Genomic DNA, 23344 nt, shown 5'->3' with positions numbered 1-23344 from the left:
TTTTGATTTATCTTAAATTAAGGCTTGTGTTCGCGAACCGTTTATTTTATTGGTGTATAAGTCCCCTGTTTAATTTTCTATCATTTCGGAGTACTTAACTGTATATTTGATATCCGAATACCCCTCCTTACTTCAAGCAGCGCTTTCAATTTCTCTACTTATCCCATGATCGATCCTTTCCCTTTACTGAAAACCTTGCTCTCTGCACTCTTACCCACTCTTCTTCCTTCTACAAGAAATCATTCACGGTAGTAGCCATACGACATCGGAACTCCCTTCCTCTTTCCATACGTAACGCTAAATCCTTATACTCATTTAAAAATCTGGTTAAACCTTATTACTTACAGCTTTTACTCTGGTTTTATTTAATTACTTTTTTCTCCCATGCTATTTTATACTTCAATTATCTCTTCTATTATATTTTTGTCTCCTTCTTCGGTGCTATATTTTATTTATTCCCAGATGTTTATGCTACTCGTATCGTAATCCTAAAATTGTTATTTTGAACCCTACTTATTTTTCTATTCATCCCTACTATAACTCCTCACCTAAAGGTTGTCTGGAAGAAATCGCTAATCATCGATAAGACCGCCTTTTGTATTGTTTGTTAAATTGATTATTCATTAAGAGTATTTTCTTTTGTTGGATACGATAAAGAGTATTATTATTATTATTGTTGTAAGTTAACTTGACTAAAATGTCCTACTTTTCATATCGTTTTCGTAAATATTTCCATACTATCCGTCTACTTGTAGCCCATATACTATGTGGGTTATTTTATCGATTATCGATAAATTGCAAATAAATGCAAATTTTGTTGCCTCATTAAAACTGAAATCCTCAGTTTTATGCCTGTACCCCAAGACTCAATTATAAATAAAGCCTTTAATGTTTATTTCTCATTACCCTAAATATATTCTATAGAAATACGTATCGATAATAAGGACCCGGCGACACACTTGTAAAGTAATGACCCAAATATCTAAAGAGCCTTAACTTTCGAGTCACCGATACCGTTACGAAGCCTTACAGGCCGTTACCCAACTTCCCAATTAACGAACGACGAACTAAATAATGCCACGAGCTGATGAAGTAAACGGATAAGTTTTCACTTCGTTTGGGAATGAAACGAATATAATGTAATTATTTTTGGATTCCAATTAGAATTCCTTCTAACTTATATATATATATATATATATATATATAAGTTATAAGTTATATATATATATATATATATATATATATATATATATATATATATATACGTATATAACTAAGTAAATAATTCATGAAATATTTAGTATACCTAACCTGTATATTAGCTAGTTAAAAAATAAAATACCTAAATAATTTACATAATATATTCTTAATGCTGAAGTAAAATTGTAAGAGTACTTAGGTTTCTTTTATTCAATGGTGTTTGGTATAATATCATAATACAGAAGATGTTATATATGAAACAGTTACTAGCAATTAGTTTTAGATAAATATTTTTGGCAAATATATAAAAAATGGAGTTTCGTACAAAAAAATTCGAACGAATACAATATTAACAACGATAGATGTTTTACACTAAAACGTTTTTAACCCTAGAAAATACTTTTTGGAGACAAAAATTACATAAAAGCCCCCGACACATAAAGTGGTTCAAGGACAAGTGCTGAAATATGTAGATTCTGAAGCACAAGGTTATGTATTTGTCTTGTCAGCGAGGATAGAACTAGTTAGGGATACCTCCCTCGGCACTTGTCCTAAAACGAAACTACCCTAACTTAATATTGACAAACCTTTTATAAAAGGTGAGATGCGAAAAGAAATGAAGTGTAAATAGAAACGCAACTTTGGGTTAGTCGGGTATAGCATATAATAAAGCAATTAATGTTTAGTATAAATAATAGTTTTCTTATTACGCGTCTTTTGAAAAGTAGGTAGATAGAAACAGTATGATTCGACCACCGCTGGTCAGTATGATCGCTTGATCGTATGACTTTCCGACTGCCTGAAAGTTGTCTGGCAGAGAATGCTTATAACATCATGTCCCTCTTCACAGACCTGTACCCTTACCATGAGTTTTTACGTTTTGAAAAATATGACTGTTTTGGTATTTGTTTACGTATTTGCCCATACAATTTCCAATCAGCGCCCCTAGCGGATTGTGTCAGAACTAGGAAATCGTATGGGCCAATACGTAAACAATAACCAAAACAGTCATATTTGCCAAAACATTAAAACTCATGGTAAGGGTACTGTACCTACTTGTTTTCAGATATAGGTATGTGGCTCTCTTGGTATCTGTAATTGTTTTCGTTAAGGAACAAAAGTTTAAATAAGTAAGTAAAGAACCGCCTATCGTAACAGCATTAGTAGGTATTTTCACATTAGCGTAATTAAGGTAAAGTCACCTAATGCCGAGGGGTTCTGAAATTGGCACCATATTCCGTGGTATTTACAAAAACGGCTTTTATAAACTATTTACCAACTCATTTTTAATAAAAGGTATGTTATTCAATAGATAATTTATCACTCTATGTCATATGGCTATCGTAATAGTATTATGTGTATGTTTTTTTAAATAATCGCATAGTTTTGCATTTGAGCCTCCATCAAACGTGTGCTTCATACATTTTGGGCCTTTTGCACGTGAATGTCACGATTTCTCAAATAGTGATTTTTTCAATAAATTTGCATGTGTGTGATAGTGTTTCGATGAAAACATTATATTGATTATATATGGAATCGATAACATTTAAATATTGTGCTTATTTCTTAACAGATAAGAGTAAAAATAAGTTTAAAAATACAGCGGCATTAGGTGCCAAATATTTCGGGCTGTCCCTTAAACCGAGGTATACCACGGAATAGCAATTTCATAGACTTGTTTTTAATTTCAATTTTTGTAGTTGTTTTTATGAATAAGCACGTCTTGCTTCGAATTTGACAAATTTAATACTCAATTAATATCAAAATCATTTTCCGTGGTACTGCATTATACTGCATTACCTAATTATATAATGTCAAAGATGACCTATCTATGTACTTTCCTAATTTCTTCTATGGGACAACTAAGGAGAGAAAATGAAGTTCATCCAGATATGAATGTAATATTGAACAAGTATTGTATATTATTATGTACATATTTTAATAAAGCATCTTTCTGCCTATAAATTGTGTAAAAGTCTGTTATTATTTAATAATCGGAATTTGGAAACGTGATTTTTAGTTATGAAACGCTATTCCGATGTATATAAGTCGGAATTAGGTTATATGGGCACATTAATCCGCGGCATAACCATAAAATACTATACAGGGTGTTTAAAGTTTTCATCGGTTTTTAAGAAAATTTCTATTGTTTGTATCAGTAATTCGTTTAATCGTAATTAATGAAGAATTAACATTGTTATACGATTTTAATGGATATTTAAATAAGAACTAAAACATTTTACGACGTTTTCATTTGATTAAATTATTCAAAATGAAATAATTCTATAAACCTCAGGACGGTATTCCATCCAATTATTATTATTTATGATGTACGATAATAAACCTTAGTCAAGTACACAAAGAAGAATGTCCAAAATTGTATTGCAGATACACGAACTGACTGCAGTTTAAAAAAAAATACATGATATACATTAGTAAAATTAACCAATTAAGGAAAGATACTATAAAAAAGTTTTATTTCGGCAGCTTCCCTTTAATCATAGCTAAGAACACTTTTGATAAAGCTACTCTTTAACTAATAAAAAAAAATTCAATCGAAATTGAAACTAAATTCAATAAATAACATTTATTTTTATACACCATGTAGCAGTCGTTCTATCTCTTTCACTCCCTTATTTTGTATACTCGGAATTAGGAACCAAATACATCGGAATAAGGATTTTTACATCGGAATTAGGGTTTTCTGACTTGGTTAATATTTATTTTAAATACACATTTAAATCAATATTTAATCGTAAAATGTCGAGTCTCTTTCAAGAGTACAGATACTAAAGCTTCTGATAAAATTATCTAATTCATTATTAAGCCGTAGCAAATGCTTAATATCTGACGCTCTTTCTAGTTTTGGTGAAAATACCGCGGAAATAGGTGACTTTACCTTACTACTTGTTTCCAAAACACCTTTTGAAGATTGAACTTGTTTACGCGATGAGAAACCATTTACTCGTACACGTGGAGCAACGTTCGAAATAGCTCTGCTCCGTAATAAATAGTTTATGGAGGAAATGCAGATGCTCGGTCCATTACTTCATATTACTAATGCTAAGCTTACTTATGTTTACGCTCGTAAAAACTGCAATGAAGAAATTATCTGCTAACTTCACTTTTAATAGGTCGTTGTACTGAGTAATAAATAAATAAGAAAGCTTTCTACACTCACAGCCCCACAATAGGATTCCCTGTGTCGTGGGTGCCATGGACACACACATAGACAAATACACAAACACCCAGACCCAGAAACAGAAATCTAAATTCATCATTTAGATATCTGTCTGACCGGGGATGAACCCGGGACCCTTTGCGCGTTAGACCGGTATGGGGGCCGCTCCGCCACGCGGGTCGTCTAAGTCTAATAAGTTGGAACGCTTCGGATAAGTATGTCTCCTTTACAACCTTTAAACCATAACACAGCAGCGCTTAACACTACTATTGTGACAGTGAAGTCCCCGGATTCGAACCACAAAGGGCCATCTTCATTAAAGTTTGTGTATGTTACGTAGCAGCTACAAACGGTTTTTACATGTGACGTATAATCTTGATAACTAAACTAATAAGTACACCACTTACTGTCCACCTAAAAACTTAAAACTAAAAAACTTACTCGTACCTCATGAAGTTTAGTTTAATATACCGTACATACGTTTCGTAATAAAATCTATTATTAGAACTTTCATAAAGCTTTTATTTACTGTCTACGTTTCATATCCCTAATGCATATTCAGTGGCAATTTATGTTTGCCGGGTGATCTCAACTCAAATCATAACCTAGTTTTCTTGATAGTACCTACGTCCATATTATGAAGTGTGAGTCATCTTGACAGTTGAACTGTGGTGGCACCGCCACCACAATGATTATTGCCGCGAAAACATTTTTATAATATACGAGCTTTTGCCCGCTGCTTCGCTCGCGTTACGAAGTAATATTTTCATCCCTTATTTTATCCCTTTTGGGATAGAATTGATCAAAATCCTTTCTTAGCGGATGCCTACGTCATAACATCTACCTGCATGCCAAATTTCAGCCCGATCCGTACAGTGGTTTGGGCTGTGCGTTGATAGATTATTATTTCAGTCAGTCACCTTTGAGTTAAATATATATAGAAGTAGGAAAATAGCAAACACTTTTGCATGAACTTCCACTTAATGATTAGTAGCTACTGCCACCCATGGACTTTTATGACCAACCCCTGATAAGATTGGAGTTTTACCGGCCACAGAAGTGTTGCTCTTACTACCGCTCTTGTAGTTTGTTATAAATACCATATTCATATACTTTTACAAACATTTAGTAAAGAACTTTTAGTTTAACCTTACAAACGTCGTAAACAAGGTGGTAGAACCCTTTGAGATTCGACTCCGGCGGCAGCACCGCCACATCTATTTCTACCTAATAACTGCAGTATTAGGTGCTGCTGTGTTCCGTTTTGAAGGGTGTGGTAAGGCGAGACGTTCCAGCTAAGTCCTCAGGGGTAGCGGCGCATCTGTGGCCGACCTCAGGTAAGAATATCTAATCCTATCTGGGGTTGATTACAGATGTCCATGGGCGGCAGTAGCCACTTACCATCAGGTGGACTGCATGCTCGTCTGCTAGTACTATATTATAAAAAAAAACAAACTGTCAAATATATGTCTATAGATAAACTTAGATAAATAAAATAACGACAAGAATTACTACTTAATTTAAAGTTGTAAGTTATGGAAGTATATGCGTATCTACTATGAGGTATAGTTTCAATGAAATTTGGCCTATCTAGGTTACATTCCGTTGCGGCATACCGCGATGCCTAATCAGCAGACAGTAGCCTGCATTCATCTCAGCACTGGTAACTAAATGTTATGCTTTGGTTCAAATTAATGCTGAAATATCAACGTCTAATTTACTTTAATACCATTTACTAATTTCCAATAAATTACTAATATGATTCGCCGGAATGCACCATAAAATGCGTCTAATATAAGCGCCAACTCAAAACGATGTAATAAACCAACATTTATTAAAATTATTTTTCGGTTTTATTTTTTGTTAAACTGTCTGTTTTTTTTTAATAATACTAAGCATGAGTCTCTATTGTATTAATTGATTTATCTACAAGCAGCTAGGATATTCAGGGTTGCTCAATATACTAACACTTACAAAGCGCAGAATTTAAGTATATATGCTTGTAAGCTACTCTACGTCGTCTATTTTCGTGAGCGTCTCACTTTAACAATGTAGATAAATTGTGAAAATAGAAGGAAAGCCATAGATTAGTAAAGATACTTCGCCGCCTTGAAATTGAATGAAGCCACAAACAGCTTATTAGTAAGTTATTTTTTTGAATTCTTGACAAATAAAACATTTTTAGAGAAAATTTACGAATAAATAACTAATACGGCGTAATTTACATAATAAATAAATAATTATTTCAAATATTTTAGGGACATTTTAGCACGAAGACGTGGCAAATATTTTTTTACGCAACTATTTCAATTCTCAAAACTGGTTACATTTTCTTGTTAAGAGTGAGTAATCTTTACTTATCTATGAGGAAAGCGAAGAAATGTGTATATCTTATCCTCTTAAGACAAAAGTAAGCGTATAATTAGTATGTGTTACGAATGAGCACTGATGTGCTTGAAAGGAGCATTATATGATCATTACTGTTTCACTACTAAATACAGTCTCCTTACCAAATACGTTACCTTTTTTAGGAATTCTACTATGAACATAGCTTCAAAAAACCTGGTGTCTGCAATTCGAACCCTAAATTGAAAGGTTGAATTTTAAGACACTAGACTATCACTTTGGTAAGCGTCTTAAGGCTTCGTGAGGTACCATGAACATAATACCAAGAGACAAAATGTAAAAACGTATAATGATTATTGACTGAATTTACATAATTAGCACGCTGCAGCGCAATAATTGGGTCACATCGTTCGAAAAATGACAACGAAGTTGTGTGCCTTCAAAAGCGAATAAATGGATGGATGGCAGCCAAAATGTAGAGTCGAAACCGTCTGTCATTTAAAATTATGGCGGAATACGTATGCATTCAAAATTGGTAGTAACGTTATAAAATCGTTTATTTAAGAGTAATGTTCAACTAGTGATATACTAACACATTGGACTACATTTACTAACGAATTAGTCATTCCTGTAATGTTAATGAACATGATGTAATAATGAATAAATAAGTATATAAATAACTTATCATAAAATTTCAAAAAAAAAAATTAAAGTTTAATTCAATTTTGTTAGTAGCTACCGAAAAAGAAAAAAAAACAGTTAACAAACAATAGAACAAAGGTATTTGCCTATAGATATATGTTACATTATTGAATATTATTTCTAAGTAAAGTCTTTATATATTTGTGAAAGTATCTAAGCATAAAAGTAAGATGGAACATTATAATTAAGATAATTATCACAAAGCAAACGTGATGATCTTACTCAGAAAGCTTTTAAACATAGCTTGAGTGCATAGCTCCATTTAAAATACACTTTGTTTAAAGGACAACATTTTCTGTAACATAACGTTCATTAAGCTAAAATAGTAAGGTGAGATAGTTCCAGTAACATTTGTCATCAACCCCAGATAAGTTTAGATTCATATCAAAGGTCGGCCATAGACGCGTTGGCCATAGAAGATTATGCTGGAGCGCCATGGATAGATATATCTGATTCGCCTATCATTTCAGTTACTTAACAACAAATAAATGGAAAGAAAATAATTGTTGTCTCTACAACAGTTAATAAAATATTCCACTCTCATAAAGTATCTGAGAAGTTTCATTATGTACTTAAAGTGCATATTCCAAGCATGTGTTCTTTGTGAGTACAAAGCTTCGTAGCTGAGCGAGAATTGCAACTATTGCCTTTATAAACGGATAGACAAGTCCTAACATATACAGTGAATTATTTCGCAACAATATTATAGTTGTAACATTTATGTTGCACTAGTGATGTACGTAGGAAAACGATAACAAAGTATATACCTACTGTTTAATAAATAATTGGTTTCAGTGCGAAAGGAGACAAATATAGGTAGATTAAAATTAAGTAACAAAATCGTATGAACTAGTTTTAATGGCTCGTTATTAATGTCATTAATTTTATTAAAATAATTAAAAATATCATCGAATTCAAAAGTATTATAGTAGTTTACAAAGTTAATAGTTTTAATTCTTGCAATGGCTTGTTGGATTCTTGTAGTCATAAAACATAACGCCTTCGGGGAAGTCGGCTAAAAACGAGACTTCAACAACGCACATAACTCAATTACCATGTACCTAAATATGTACTACTCTCTAAACTACTACATACTACTACACTACTCTATTAAAAGTACGAAGTTTAATAAAAAACGCGTATATTATGCACATACCTATTTTTGCGATGCTGGCGAAAAAAATCCATAAGCCGATCAAAAATGGAGTTTCGACCCGATGGAACTCAACAGCCGCTATCACGAAGGTCCTTTCTTTTTTGGGCTTCTCAGTTACTGGGGAGTCGGTAGTGGTCTCCTGCCGTTGACCCAGCTGGGTGCCAGGCGGCTCGCCGGGCAAGGGGGCCACGGGACCCATGGGCCCGAAACCCAGCCCTGGGTAAGTAGATATCCCATCGACAGCAATGGACGGAGTCGGTTTCGTAGTACTCTGAAAGGGGAAAATAATTTATTTAAATATTTCGTGAGTATAAAAATAATTTGAAATCAAAATTGATTGACTGATACTCGTAAATGAATTTTAGTTTCGATAAGTCTTATTATAATGGATACTACTTACTAACTACTATACTACTTATAATATTGGGGTAAAACTTATTTAGGGATATTACTATATATTTCAAGAATTTTAGTTGATCCTGTGTTGTATTACGTATACAATACAAGATCAACCAAAAAATCTAAGCGTAATCCTTTCAAAGCAACCATAAGTTGCCCTTATTACCATTATTTAATACATGACTTATCACATTTAGGATGGCAGGATCTCATTGATTGATCTAATTATCAAGATTCTAACTTTCGCAAACTGGAGTAATTGATCGATCGATAAATAGGTATGTCGGAGTTCTATGGCATTGATTTTCTCGTTTAACTGCCATCGCAAATCATATTAAAACGTAATGACAATTATAGCAGTACTATAGAAATATGTGTTTTGCAGTATATGAAGGACTTGAGGTGGTTTAAACCGCTTATATGCAGTTTGAGTGAGTTTATGTTATTTTATATTTATTACAATACAAAACTGTGTTTTTTGCAGAAAAAACAAACATTATTTTTAACGATGCATTTAATAGTAGGTAAGTAGGTATTAAAAGAATTAAACTATTTCTTCGACCAATTTACCACTGTTATTATTAAAATAAGTAATTATTTAAAATAATAATATAATTACCTCAATAATTTAAAAATTTTCTCAACAGTATTTATTTCTATGTTAGGATTACAGTTGAATTTATTTGAATTTCAAAATAGCTGCCACATTATAAGATCCACAGACTGTCTGTTTGTCTGACTGTCATAAATTTGGCAACGAATACTTAAATTTTGACGAGTCTGGCGCAAGGACATAAACTACAGAATAGAAATTATGTATCAAAATGATTCTGTTATACGAAAGCTACACTTTTATATCGGGACGCTTAGAGCCTTCATGAGCATATTTAACGAGCTGACCCGGCAAACTTTGTACCGCCTCAAATCTATTTATCAAGTATATGTCATAAAAAAATATAGCCTATGTTACTCGTGGATAATGTAGCTTTCGAATGGTGAAAGAATTTTTAAAATCGGTCCATTAGTTTTTGAGCCTATTCATTACAATCCAACAAACAAACAAAGGTTTCCTCTTTATAATATGAGTATAGATTACTTGTATTTTTCTGCATAGTCTAGAAATAATAATGTAGATATGTAGTGCACTAGGTACATGTATGTAGAAACCTTTTTTAGCGGCGTTGTCCACTTTTTGTAATGGGTGCAAAAAGGTAAACTCGCGCTATAAATGAATATTGTATTTTACCACATACATGATATTACTTTTATACGGATAATTTAATCAATTTGTGCAAAATTATTCCCTAACCATTCCAAAATATCAAAAATGCACAACGTTAATATTCAAGTTTTTACTTCTGCCGCACTCCCGGAGTGCAACCCTTTGATGTTTTTTTTCGAATCTGACTGGTACTTCCAAAGCTAGTACCTACTATTTATATTTTATATAGTTGTATTTTTTTGATATAGAATAATTTGGCTGTAGCCCTTGTTAAACGCAGATCACCGCAAACTCCCTGTCAGCTATGTATGCTGCACTGTAGCTCATACTATAGCACGAATGATGAACGGTTGCCAACACGGATTTTGACTTCTAACCTTGTCCATGGCATTGTATCGATCGCACGTCATCGTGATGCGACACATTACACAATGGTGGATATAATCATAACGTAATGTTGTAAAGTAAAACAATGGCGTAACATATATTATGCCATTTCTACACCAAGATATCTGTGAATTTAAGTATTTGTGTAAAACTTTCATTTAAAATTTATTTATTTATTAAACTTTATTCTAACACATTACCTTGTTACTTATATTTTAATAACATGCTTAAGTATGTATGTTATTCAGTGTCAGTGCTCAATTCACAATCTCATGCTTATTTCCACGCAATGAAAACAAAAAATCGCTTTGAAATTTTATTATTTTCTGCTGTGATTTTAGCTTGTATATTCCTATTACGCTAATTATTGAACAGGGTTTATTGCAGACGAATTAACATGCAACATTTTTTACGTCGAAAATATTTAATCCGGGTTGAAAATAAGCAAAATGCGCGCAGTGGTGCACGCAGACCACTTATAGAAGAAAATCTTTAAAATCTATCGTTCTTAATATAAAGAAATACAGCACTATAAAGCACAACCAGCCTCAACAAGGTACCTAACCTTGTTTACTTTTAAAATTAAATGGAGACAGTGTCGAGACGTGCGCCCCGCGCTTATCAAGGCGCAGTGGCCCTTTGTTGTCTGAGAATTAGATAAATCAGTTTTTGAAGATTTTACTTGAAAATAAAATGCTTGAAAAACAAGTCATGTAGCATTCCGTAGATATTTGACTTTAAGGAATTTTCCCTATACAACTCAAAATAAATTCATTCAACCAAAAAAAATATTCGTAGTACTTAACTTCTTATTAGTTAAAAAAATACACGAAATGGAAAGTTACATGAAAGGATTCATAAGAAAAAGGATTTATCCGCAATCACTTAATAATGTAGGTAACCGGAGTCTTAGTTAATTGTTAAAGTAATAAAGATGATATAACAGCTCCACTACAATATGATTCCTTGTGTGTATGGATGCCGTAGACACACACAAAGGCAAATACACAAATACTTAGACCCAGGTGATCGAACCCAGAATGGATATGGTGACCGCTGCCGCAACGTACACTGAAATTATAATGGTACCATTCTTACAACTGTAAATTCGATTACATGGCATGAAGAAAATGTATATGTAATATGCTCATTTTTTTATAATATAGGAGTAGCAGACGAGCATGCAGTCCACCTGATGGTAAGTGGCTAATGCCGCCCATGTATATCTGTAATCAACCCCAGATAGCATTACATATTCCTATCTGAGGTCGGCCACAGATGCGCCGCTACCCCTGAGGACTAAGCTGGAACGCCTCGGAAAAGTCTGTCTCCCTTACCACACCCTTCAAACCGGAACACAGCAGCGCCTACCACTGCTGTTATTAGGTAGAAATAGGTATGGCGGTGGTGCCGCCGGAGTCGAACCACAAAGGGTTCTACCACCTTCATCTAACATATGCATTCTTTATTAAATTACAGAGCTCTAAAATGTTCGACAAAAACTAAAATTCAACTTAAAAGCTTGATTTATACAATTTCAAGTCAGTCTAACATTATCATAAGTTAATGGAGATTGAGTTGGGGAGTTATGACGTATGCTGAAGTCTTGCCAACGCGGGTCTCTTGACCTTGTGCGCGACCCCTTTGTCTCCGATCACGACCTTGATATTATCTCATAGATTTAACGTCCACTAAATCATGTAGCTTTTATCTTAAAGTACCTATCGAGCTTAGGGATGGCGAGCTGAAATCGATTAATCCAAGAATCGATCTCTTGGACCAAGAAAATATATTACATTAATCGATCGAGTAATGGATCGATTTCAGTGAATCATCTTTTATTCTAGAAAATCGAAAAGATCGTTTTGAAGTTGCTTGAATGTGTTATAGACATTTTTTGCTGACGGGTACGTAGGTATTTCAGTGCTGATTTCACTATTTGGTCCTGATGACCTTTTTTCGCTATCTTCGCCCTTTTGCAGCTGAAAAGATAAAGATCGATTTTTGGAGAATCGATTCCTTGGGCCACGGTTTTTGTGAATTGATTTATTGCACTTCGATTCGAATCGATTCAAGAATCCATCGTCATCGTCATCCCTATTCGAACTTTATGTATTCTGCGGGAATGGTCATTGCCCTTGGTTGCCGCAGGTTAAACTCAATTGTTTATGCGCATATTAAGAAAATAAACCTAATTCTAAGAACTTAGAATTAGGTACTAATTAGCAGAAATTCTATAGAAGTCTACAGAACAATACTATATAATCAGTTACAACCCTAACAAATCATCATAAAATACAACATTAATCAAACCAGATTAATCAGAAAAGAATAAAGCGTGGCATAGCGTTTAATATACCAGTCTGCTATTCAATGGGTTCCAGATTCGATCCCCCGCTAGACAGATATCTAAATAATTAATTTAGATTTTGGATCTAGATTTGGTGCTACCTTTGCGTATGTGTTTGCACAAGGCACCCACGACACAAGAAAAACCAATTGTGGGGGCATGAGTGTAGAAAATATGATTCATTAAAACCTGCCTTTTATACAAGTTGTAGAGCCGTTTCAGGCGTACCAAGAGTATTGCCGCGTTTATTTTTTTTGTATTCAGTCTTAACAAAGTACTTAATACGTTTTCAATTATAAAAGAAACAAATTACATGAGTAAAACAATTCCAAACTTAATCATAAAAATGCTTAACGTAAAGTACTGCCACTCTAAACGTAATGTACGTAATGTAGAGTTCTTCCACGTTTAAATTTTATAATTAGCCATTAATAAATTCATGTTGAATTTTCTTTTTAAACGTTAATTGCTCGTTTTAATATGAACAGAACAACAGAACAGAACAATAAAGATAATAATTTATAATCGATTATGCACTGTATAACGGAGTCGTTTTGTTTACTGATAAGCATTTACGAGTAGTACAACCTCTACTTACATGTACGAAGTTATCAGATTTAATTACAATTTGTACTAAAAGCTTAATGGTCTGACGAAATGAAACACTGCGAGTTGAAAAGCATAAATTTTGTACTGCTAAATAGATTAACTATTTTAATGTAAAATATTTTTTTATACAGTGAATAGTACATTACAATACGAGGACGAAAAATTTTTTTCTGACAAGTGTGAGTTTGCAGGCCGAGCCGCAGGCGAGGGCTGCAATCACACGAGTCAGAAAAACATTTTTCGTCCGCGTGTTGTATAAAATTTTATATTACGGGGTCGGAAATGGGGGTTTTGCGCACGCGAAGCGTGCGTAAAACGTCCATTTACGCACGCCGTGATATAAAAGAATTTATTAAATTTAAAACTCTGCATTTAACTTACAAAACAACTTCATTCAACAGTTGTTTTTCTTTATTATTTATAAAAATATTCTATGATAATGCGATGCATTTTCATTAATTCTTTTAATTTACTCTTTTTTCTTTTAATATATAAATACTAATTTATTCTTTTAATATATAAATACATAACAAAATTTGGTAATGAATGATATTTCAACAAATATTGTATAAATATAAGTAAATCGTTCGAAAACATTATCGTACTCTTAAACGAATCGTATTATACTCATAAAAGATCATCACATTATGTTGCAAAAAAACGGTAAAACAAACAATCAATTATTTGTCAAACAAGCTCAAACAAGCGCGTGTAAGGTACTGAAATAATTGCCCCACGTAGCAACTGTAAACACCAAAGGCAAAGTGACGCTTGTATTCGAGTGGCGAGAAAATGTAAATACATTCCTAACACGTACTTCAGGGCGGACGTAAAAATATTGTTGCTGCAATTTTAAAATGTAGCGTGAGGATTAAATAGTCAATTAATTGGGCGGTGATGCCAAAGCTAAATAAATACTTCTATTTGAAGTGGAAATGCTACAAATTAATGAATTATTTCATTGGCCGAGTGCGAGTTGAACACGGCGGGTTTCTCACGAGCTCATTTTCTTTTATTTTTTTATTTATTTTTTATTTAAATACTTACATTTAAACGTTTCGAGTATCTATTACAGTTCAATAGATAAACCAAACATTCTCGAATATAGGGGTTATATTTTAGTAGGTATTCAAATTTCTAATACACACACACGCACACATTGTAAAATTTCAATTCTATTTAGATACACGACACAAAGCCCTGTGACGGACAGAAAGGGAAGGTCCGGTCCGGTTATTACTCGGATAGAGAACCCTAAAAAGCGATTACTTTAGTTACCTTTAAAATTGATTTTTCTTTTGTTTAATAAAATGCTGGATAATATAGAAAAATGCGCATTAAACGAATACTGATAGAGTGAGTTTTACTTGTAGATTCGAATCAAAAATTTGGACCGGCAGCCCGGCACGTTTCCGCCCCTTGTCTCAATACATTACGTATTCGACAACAGTACAAAATTCAGACAAGACGCAGCTTGGGGCAAGGTCAAGGAGAAACCCTTGATAAAGTTCCGCTTTTAAGCAACGCTATATAATACTATATATGCAAAGATAAGACAACCATTTATACTCATTACTTACACGTTAAAAGCTCCAATATACTTATTGATTCTATAGGATTACTACGAGTATATTTAGATATTTTCTTCATGCAAATAGCTTAGGTAATTATTAAAATGAAGCTTCCATAGCCAATACAAATGGCGTTAACTTACGTAACGATTTTTAAACGGAAATGGTTACTCTGGGGTGTTTAGCAATAAGAATAATATTTATCATTGTAACATAACTATAATATGATATGACATTTATTGATAATATGAACGAATACTAAGACTAAAATAATTACAAAATATTTAATGATAATATTTTGTAATTATTTTAGTCTCGTAATAAGAACTTTTACGTTTTGTGCGTGTATACATGTAAACATAGTGTTTTTACTATTTCTATATTTTTTATGTTGATCATCATTGCAGGTGATTATTACCTAATTTAGGACAACCGAAGGGCGGAGTTAAAAGTAATATGTAGTGCTATTTTCTGTCATTCAAGCCCGGGCTTTTCCTACGTCAAAGTGGACGATTCCTCGCACATTTTCCAAGAAAATCGTCTGTGACAGCCGGTGGGACACTTGAGTGATTGTATAAAGATTCTAAGTACATTACTTTACGCAAATATCAAGGGATGAAACTTAAATGTAACTTCTGTGTACATATGAAAATAATTATATAAGAAGTTATTCTTCTTTAGCATTAACGAATTATCATTTCAAAGCGAAAAAAATCTACATTAAAACAAACTTTAAATGAACAAAAAACAATATACGAAAGTAATTACTACAAGCACTATGTGTTACATGGTCACATGCAACTTCATGCTACAAATAAAAATGTGTGTTACAACGGTACGTGTAAGTTCGTGTGTAGCTCCTATACTATACTACTCTCTTTATTTTTTTTATTTTTTATTTTTTTATATTTAACCTAACGATAAGGCAGACGAGCTACCTGATGGAAAGCAGTCACCGTCGCCTATGGACATTTGCAACACCAGAGGAGTCGCCAATGCATCGCCGGCTTTGAAGAAGAGTTCTTTTTACACTCCTCTTGAATAGCCCCATGTCATAGCCCTAAAGGAATACCTCAGGAGGCAGTTCTTTCATTCCACATATTGCAGTACTTCCTAAACGCACCAAATCTTTTGCACAAAATCTACAAATTATTTTGCAATACTTACTTCGACAGGATTGCAGTGCACAGTCGACAATAGGGCGGCAGCGACCAGCAAGGCCACGCTGTACCTGCACGCGCGCCGGCTCAGGTTGACTCCGTGCTTAAGAGACGTCATGTTCTCCGCATACGGCCGAATCACCTCGCACACATTTACTCACTTCACAAAACTATTTGATACATAATCTTTTAACACTACCTCAATTTACATACGTTACTTTGACGAGCGCACTCCACAGGAAATAAATCGTAAGTAGCCATTGGCATTAAAATTGTTAATGGCGTTTACTGTTTCTAATTGAACATTCGCAATGCTGATAAGTTCTACCTACCTACACATCACGTGTAGGTCGATGCGACATTGAATTGTTTATTTCGACCGATATTAAAAACTAACCGTGAAATAACATAAAAATTTTATGGGCCACTGAGCTAAGTGTATGTCGAGATTATTGTGCCTATACACTCACCATAAAAATACGAAATGTGTTAAAAATTGCATACTTTTTATTTTACTAAACGTCAGAAATGTACTATGAGTGTTTCATTTTATCTTTATATATATATTTCTTATGTGCGTGTGTATGTATTGTATTTTCGACAGTTGGCACCACTTTCATTCCAATGCAGGTACAAATTTTCTGTTTTATGTATGTCATATTATTTCTTTAAAATGCGGGCGAAGCCGCGGGCACCACTAATACCTACATAAAAATGTTAATACTCTTGTGAACAAGACTACTTAATATAATAAAAATCACCGTCAATTATGTACTTTGATAAAGTTTAAATTAGCCTTAATTATTCATACTAAATACCTTTGTGACACGGGTTCGTTACTGCTTCAATTTAATTCAAAAGTTTCGGTAGCGAGTGACACGAGCTTAGTGGATGGCGAGATAAGTTTCAGGGACTTGTTGATAAATGTTGATAAACCCCATTCCCTGGACCATTGTACTACTACAATGGTCCAGGGAATGGGGTGGAACGTTTATGGACATGGGGGGCGACAGGCGACTCGGCGCCTAGATTATTGCTCCTCTAGGATCTTAGGGTTGCTGAAGAGCTATCATAATTATTATTCAAATAGAAAAATGGGGCAGTTTTTGGGGACTGCCGATAGAAGTTACAACTAACAGACGTGTAAATTGTATCGTCGAGCTATAAAATTATTATTTTTGAATAATTTTTAGTTTGTAGAGAACTGTTAATTACCAATTTAAACTTTCATTCTTGATCATAAAGCATGCGGGAACGATGACGCGTGTTCCATGATGTTTGATCCCAAAAAGTGCTCAATGCGCAAATCTTTGAACATCGTTGTCAATTGCTATCACACAGCTTGACACGGGTCTCTTGTCAGAGTATCTAAATGGGGATGGATAGACTACTTTTAAGAACTTAAGCGTATAGGTTTCTTCACAATCTTTTCCTTCACTGGTTAAGCTAGTGATAATAGCTAGTGATAAAGTAATTAATCACAGACTCCTCAATTGTTTCGGGCCAGGTTTCTATTCACTAGGTTATCATTGCTTCGAAACATTGGAATATTATTATCCAGATGCCTTATTAATTCTCAAAAGCTAAGTTGCTAATCTATTTAGGTATCATTATTAGAGGAGACCTAAAGTAGTCCGCTTAGCTTCGGTTTGTTGCAGCAAGTTATGGGTAAGAGGCTGACTTATGTCGGATATTTTGTTGTTTAAGAAACTTGGATGCTTTCAACCTGTCTTTAGTTCTCCGAAGTTTGACTACTAACAACCAGGACAAGCGGATTAACTTCACTTTGAACGGAAGCGAAGGAAATCACTATCTAGTCACCTACATAAACTTTTGTTCAATTATGTACGAGTATGTAATACTTACTTAATTCAGTTTAGAACTATATAGTAGTTTAGTCTAGCATTAAACCTATATTCAATGTACGTGCAAGTAAAATATCTTTTTAATTGTAATAAGATTATTTGTAACATTACTCGTTTATTATGGCGTTCATGTACCAGCCCTACGTTTTTAGGACATATAACAACAAATTCCTCACACGAACTTTATTAGTTCATCGTCTTGTGACATCGTTGGTATTTATATTTACTCTATATTATTAAACTCTAATATATTAAATAAGTAATATTTATTTATTTATTGTATATATTATATTGCTCGTTAATATTCTGTATATAATTTCTAATTTTTACGTAGTGCATTTTACGTTCATTTACTAGCATATTTTTACAGGCTTTTCCTCATCTTCATTTATTCACATTTATGCATGCTACTGTTAAACTTACACATTATGCATTTTAAATGTCACAATTCTGCATTTGTACACATCCAATTATTACGTGCATAAAGTACTCTCACATAAATTTTAGCTTTGTACAACGATCCGTTAAACGTCAAAAAGCTATTACTTTGGTCCAGAAATAAACTAGAAAATGGTGGCGCTCTATAAAGCTACATTAACAATACGTTGAGGTAACTCTTATGGAGTATAAGGGACGTTCATAATGGAAATAGCCAATACAAAGAACGTTCTCGGACAAATTACACTGGAGCTACATATTGTTGTGGATCATAGTAATGTGTTGTGTTTCGTTCGTCTGTTTAATGAAACGAATTATAATCAATCACTGGTAATCATTAATTTTAGGATAAGAAGAATAAAGGCTTTTCAGGTTAGTCAGAATATAAATTATGCTATATTATGTTGTTTATTGAGATGAAGTCTAAAAGTCTAAAGTCTGGTCGCTGAGAGAATGCGTCCTTGAAGGCTGGAAAATTTGCTAATATCAGTTGTAGCTCCTGAATCAAAGTATAGCATTAAGGAAATAAAAATAAGATAAATATATTATACCAAAAACATGACATGCCTAAAATCGTTCAGGATACTAAGATTTTTCTCCGTAATAACCTTTCCATTCAAACAGAACATTCATCGGAACTTCCTCCAGACCGCTTTTCCCTTGACCGAGTTGCCGCACCTAATTCTTCTATTATACTTACGAACATTCGACACGATTTATGGATGGATTGGAGCGTACCATTTCTTAGACGTAGCCTATTTGTACTACTTTCCCTCGAGTACATTAACGATTTGTTTTCGTAAATGCGTACATTTGTGTTGTGCCAAAAATATTTGTTTAGAAATAGAGTGCCCATTCAGATGTAAACTGATACATTATTAGACTAGACAGTTCATAATTTATTGAGGCTCATAGACAAAGTTGTGTAACAGTAGTTATTATTTATTGATAGTACTATGTATTTACTCCGACAGAGTCTAATTACCCTTTAAAATCGGCTGAAAATCAGTTGCCGAGATCCAATCTCGGTTTTTTCTGACCTCCGGAACCCTTTTCATAGACTTTAGCTGCAACACTCGATTATGTATTTTGTTTGTTTTTATTTTTTAATTTACTTTATTATTTTCAGTTTCTTTATATTTTGTATAATTTTATTTCTTAAGAAAATGTAGTCAATAAGTTCATAATTAAGTTTGTGTTTCCATATGTGTATTTTTGGATTTCACTGTTTATTATGTGTATGTGTGTGTGTGTGTATTTGTTGTTGTTGTTCTTGAAATAAAATAATCTATCTATCAATCTATCTAAAACAGTGTAACAACATTGCTCGCTTTTCAATAGGTTAGAGTCCCGCAAAATAAAAATATAAACGATGAACATATATACCACGTATCCGTTCTTCACTTCTATCACCATCTATGAGCACATGTATAAGAACGGTAATTTTAAGATGGTAAAACCACTAAAACCTTCTGTTCGACTCCGGCGGGACCACCGGCACGCTCTGAAAACGAAGTTTGAAATATTCGTACCCGAACCAGAAAAACTTGAAATAGGTGACTCTCCGAAGTCGAACTTTTTTTTATAATATAGGAGTAGCAGACGAGCATACAGTCCACCTGATGGTAAGTGGCTACTGCCGCCCATGGACATCTGTAATCAACCCCAGATAGGATTAGATATTCCCACCTGAGGTCGGCCACAGATGCGCCGCTACCCCTGAGGACTAAGCTAAAACGCCTCGGAATAGTCTGTCTCCCTTACCACACCCTTCAAACCGGAACCCAGCATCGCTTAACACTGCTGTTCTGTGCTGTCCACAAAGGGTTCTACCACCTTCAAACTACAAAGAGTTCTACTACGCCTTATGTGTATTTAAGTTTTTGGATACCAGAAGGCATCGTATGCTTTAATACAAGTATGTGCTAACATTTCTCCCTCTATTAAGTCATAAAAATTCCTTGAAATATGATTAAATGCCACGACCGCGGAGCGCGTATTGTTTCTTCACTTGAATATACACAACAATGCATGCGAGTAAACGCGAATTTCTTTGTCAACAAAATGGCGAAATCAAACAATATAAAGACGGAAAAATACTATTTGTAGTGTCATGACGTCACAGCGCAGTTAAGGTCAATGCAGCGCAAACAAGCCGTGACACTGGAAAATATTTATTCATGACAGAAAAGATTGGACATCGACTTAATGGGATACGTATCATATTTTATTTATCACTTCAAGAAGTAGTTTTCGATTACTCGTTGCTACTATCGAATATAGTTGGCGCGTGTAACCTACATTCGATTCGGAGCGACACGCTTTCGCTACGATTTTCGAGTTTGGCATTAAACATAGTCATTGCGTTACTAGAGTACTTACAAAGTCTTTTTGGTAGTATAATTTTTCATAACATCAATGTTAAATAATGACTATATATTATTATACAATACCGCACTTTTTACCACGCTTTTATTAGCTTGGGTTGTATGTATGTACGTATCTATGTAACGGAATCTTTAAACTCGATTTTTACCCATTTTGAACAGTCCGATTAATTTAAAATTTTGAACAATTATCAAGAACCGATGACAATACACGATTTTAATAATTTTATCCCATTCTCTTCATCAGGATCTTCAGGAATCAGGATTAACGATTTTCCTCGTTCCGATTTTAGCGTATTTTTGTTTTTAAACTATGTATAATTATTTATTTGTTATATATAGAGCATAATTTATGGAATTGTAGTGGAATTATATTTTTTTAAAGTATATAATGATTAAGTCGTATTATTAATTATAATTCCTACAGTGTTAGTAGATATAAGCAGATAAGAAATATCACAACCTGAGATATATGATTAATATTTGAGTGATATACCCTATACCTATGCAGAATACCTTGTATAACCGACCATCGCAACTCTGTCAGTTGATGAGGGCTAAGTTGCCTCTACCTTCGTCAAACGATAAAGATGTTTTTCCAGCGTGCTAATGAACGCAAAAACCAAACTTAATCACATAAATTGCTTCTATATTTAGTTTAATTCCCAATTACAGGGTCGTTTTACATTAAAGTAGTTCTACAACACCTAAAAGGTGGTAGAAAATCCTTTATCGTTCGACTCCTGCGGCACCACCGCCACACCTATTTCTGCCTCATAACAGCAGCGTTAAGCGCAGCTGTGTTCTGGTTTGAAGGGTGTGGTAAGGGAGACATACTTTTCCGATGCGCTTCAGCTTGGTTTTCAGGGGCAGCGGCGCATCTATAGGCGACCTCAGGAAGGAATATCTAATTCTATCTGAGGTTGATTACAGCTGGCCATGGGCGGCCAGTAGTAGTAGTCAGATGGACTGCATGCTCGCCTGCTACTCCTATTAGAGATGTGCGCGAGTCAGGTCAACTCGAGTCAGTACTCGAGTACTTACATAAACTCGCATACTCGAGTACCAATAGTGATACTCGAGTACCAGTAATACTCGAATACTGACGATACTCGTAAACTACAACTACTACTCGTACAAGTAAAAACTTGTTTCATTTTGTGTAGTGAGTGGCGTCTTTTTTTTTTTTGCTCTGCCGTGCTATTGGACTGTATGTTGCAAAGTACTCGAGTACTTTGTGAATACTTTGGACTCGAGTACTGACTCGATTCTTTTTTATATGAGTACTAAAGTACTTGAATACCAAAAATGGCCGACTCGGCACATCATTAACTCCTATATTATAAAAAAAAAACTGGTAAAGTGTAAAAATGTAAACTATTATTTTTAGTAGTTCTTACTACACCTGTCTACTACATTTCACTGCATTCCATTAATTTTAATGTTAATAGTAAATAGTCACACGACAAATGAACTACTTATTTTTAAAGTCACAACGATATATCAAACTCTTAAATTAAAAATTATACGTATTTTGCAAGGAAACTCCTTGAGTTAATAACGAGATTTGGCGGACAAACAAGATAGGATGAAAAAGATATTTCAACATGCTGAGCAGAGATAACATTTTCGTGCTGCAACATAATCTTAAATTCAAGCATACACCAAGTATAAATCAACTTCAATGACCTCTACTCAGCATTTTCTCTTAAATGAAATTTTCCGTAGGTGGTTACGAAACTTTTGGAGACTTTTTGTGTAACGACCTAAGTCATTAAGGCTAACCTTCGCAGCGATTTAGGAGCTAACCCTATGTTTTATATTATGAGCTTTTATAAGCCTTAAATTACTCAAAATGCTACGACACAGCTACGAGATGCGTAGACCTTTTGCGTAGGTCATTCATTACTCCAGCCCCGACGACGTCACTTCTCCCATCTAGATAATTTATGAGGACTCTAACGGAATAATAATAAGATGAATCATTCTGATGTTTTCTTATAAAACAGACTTGTAATGTAAACTGAAAGGAACATTATTTAAGCAAAGTATTACATACTTTCACAAATGGAGTTTATTTACTAATATGTCCCGATTATGGTTAGACACACATGAGCAATAGTGTAACATAAAAAAAAATATGTACGATCGTGTTACCAAGGAATATTCGCAACATTGCAACGATTTGAAACAATGTGTGATTTTAAACAAATATATAAGTTTTAAAGAAAATTCCCCTTGTAAAACGTTACTTTAACGGCTGCGAACGATGCTCCTCTTCTCGATCGTCGATATTTTCACACACACACACACACACACATTTGTATGTAATAGAAAGACACGTAGAAAGAATAAAGTCGTATGGAAAGGG

The 23344-nt window shown here is 33.9% G+C and overlaps 1 protein-coding gene across 1 annotated transcript in view; it reads right to left on the bottom strand.

Moving 5' to 3' along the window:
* Positions 1 to 23344, bottom strand: part of Nhe2 (Na[+]/H[+] hydrogen exchanger 2) — a 51416-nt gene that overhangs the window by 17365 nt on the left and 10707 nt on the right. Inside the window, exons 2-3 of the mRNA XM_073091099.1 lie at positions 16291 to 16514; positions 8586 to 8856 (exon numbers count right to left, since the gene is read on the bottom strand). Coding sequence (XP_072947200.1) covers positions 8586 to 8856; positions 16291 to 16401 — 382 coding nt within the window. The 5' untranslated portion in view covers positions 16402 to 16514. The remainder of the gene's footprint in view (positions 1 to 8585; positions 8857 to 16290; positions 16515 to 23344) is intronic.

The sequence above is a fragment of the Epargyreus clarus genome, unplaced genomic scaffold, assembly GCF_041222505.1.
Source record: "Epargyreus clarus isolate Ecla_fem2 unplaced genomic scaffold, WU_Ecla_fem_2.2 ptg000034l, whole genome shotgun sequence".
Taxonomy (NCBI): domain Eukaryota; kingdom Metazoa; phylum Arthropoda; class Insecta; order Lepidoptera; family Hesperiidae; genus Epargyreus; species Epargyreus clarus.
The sequence above is the reverse complement of the archived record's forward strand: the minus strand, read 5'-3'. Positions and strand labels throughout refer to the sequence as shown.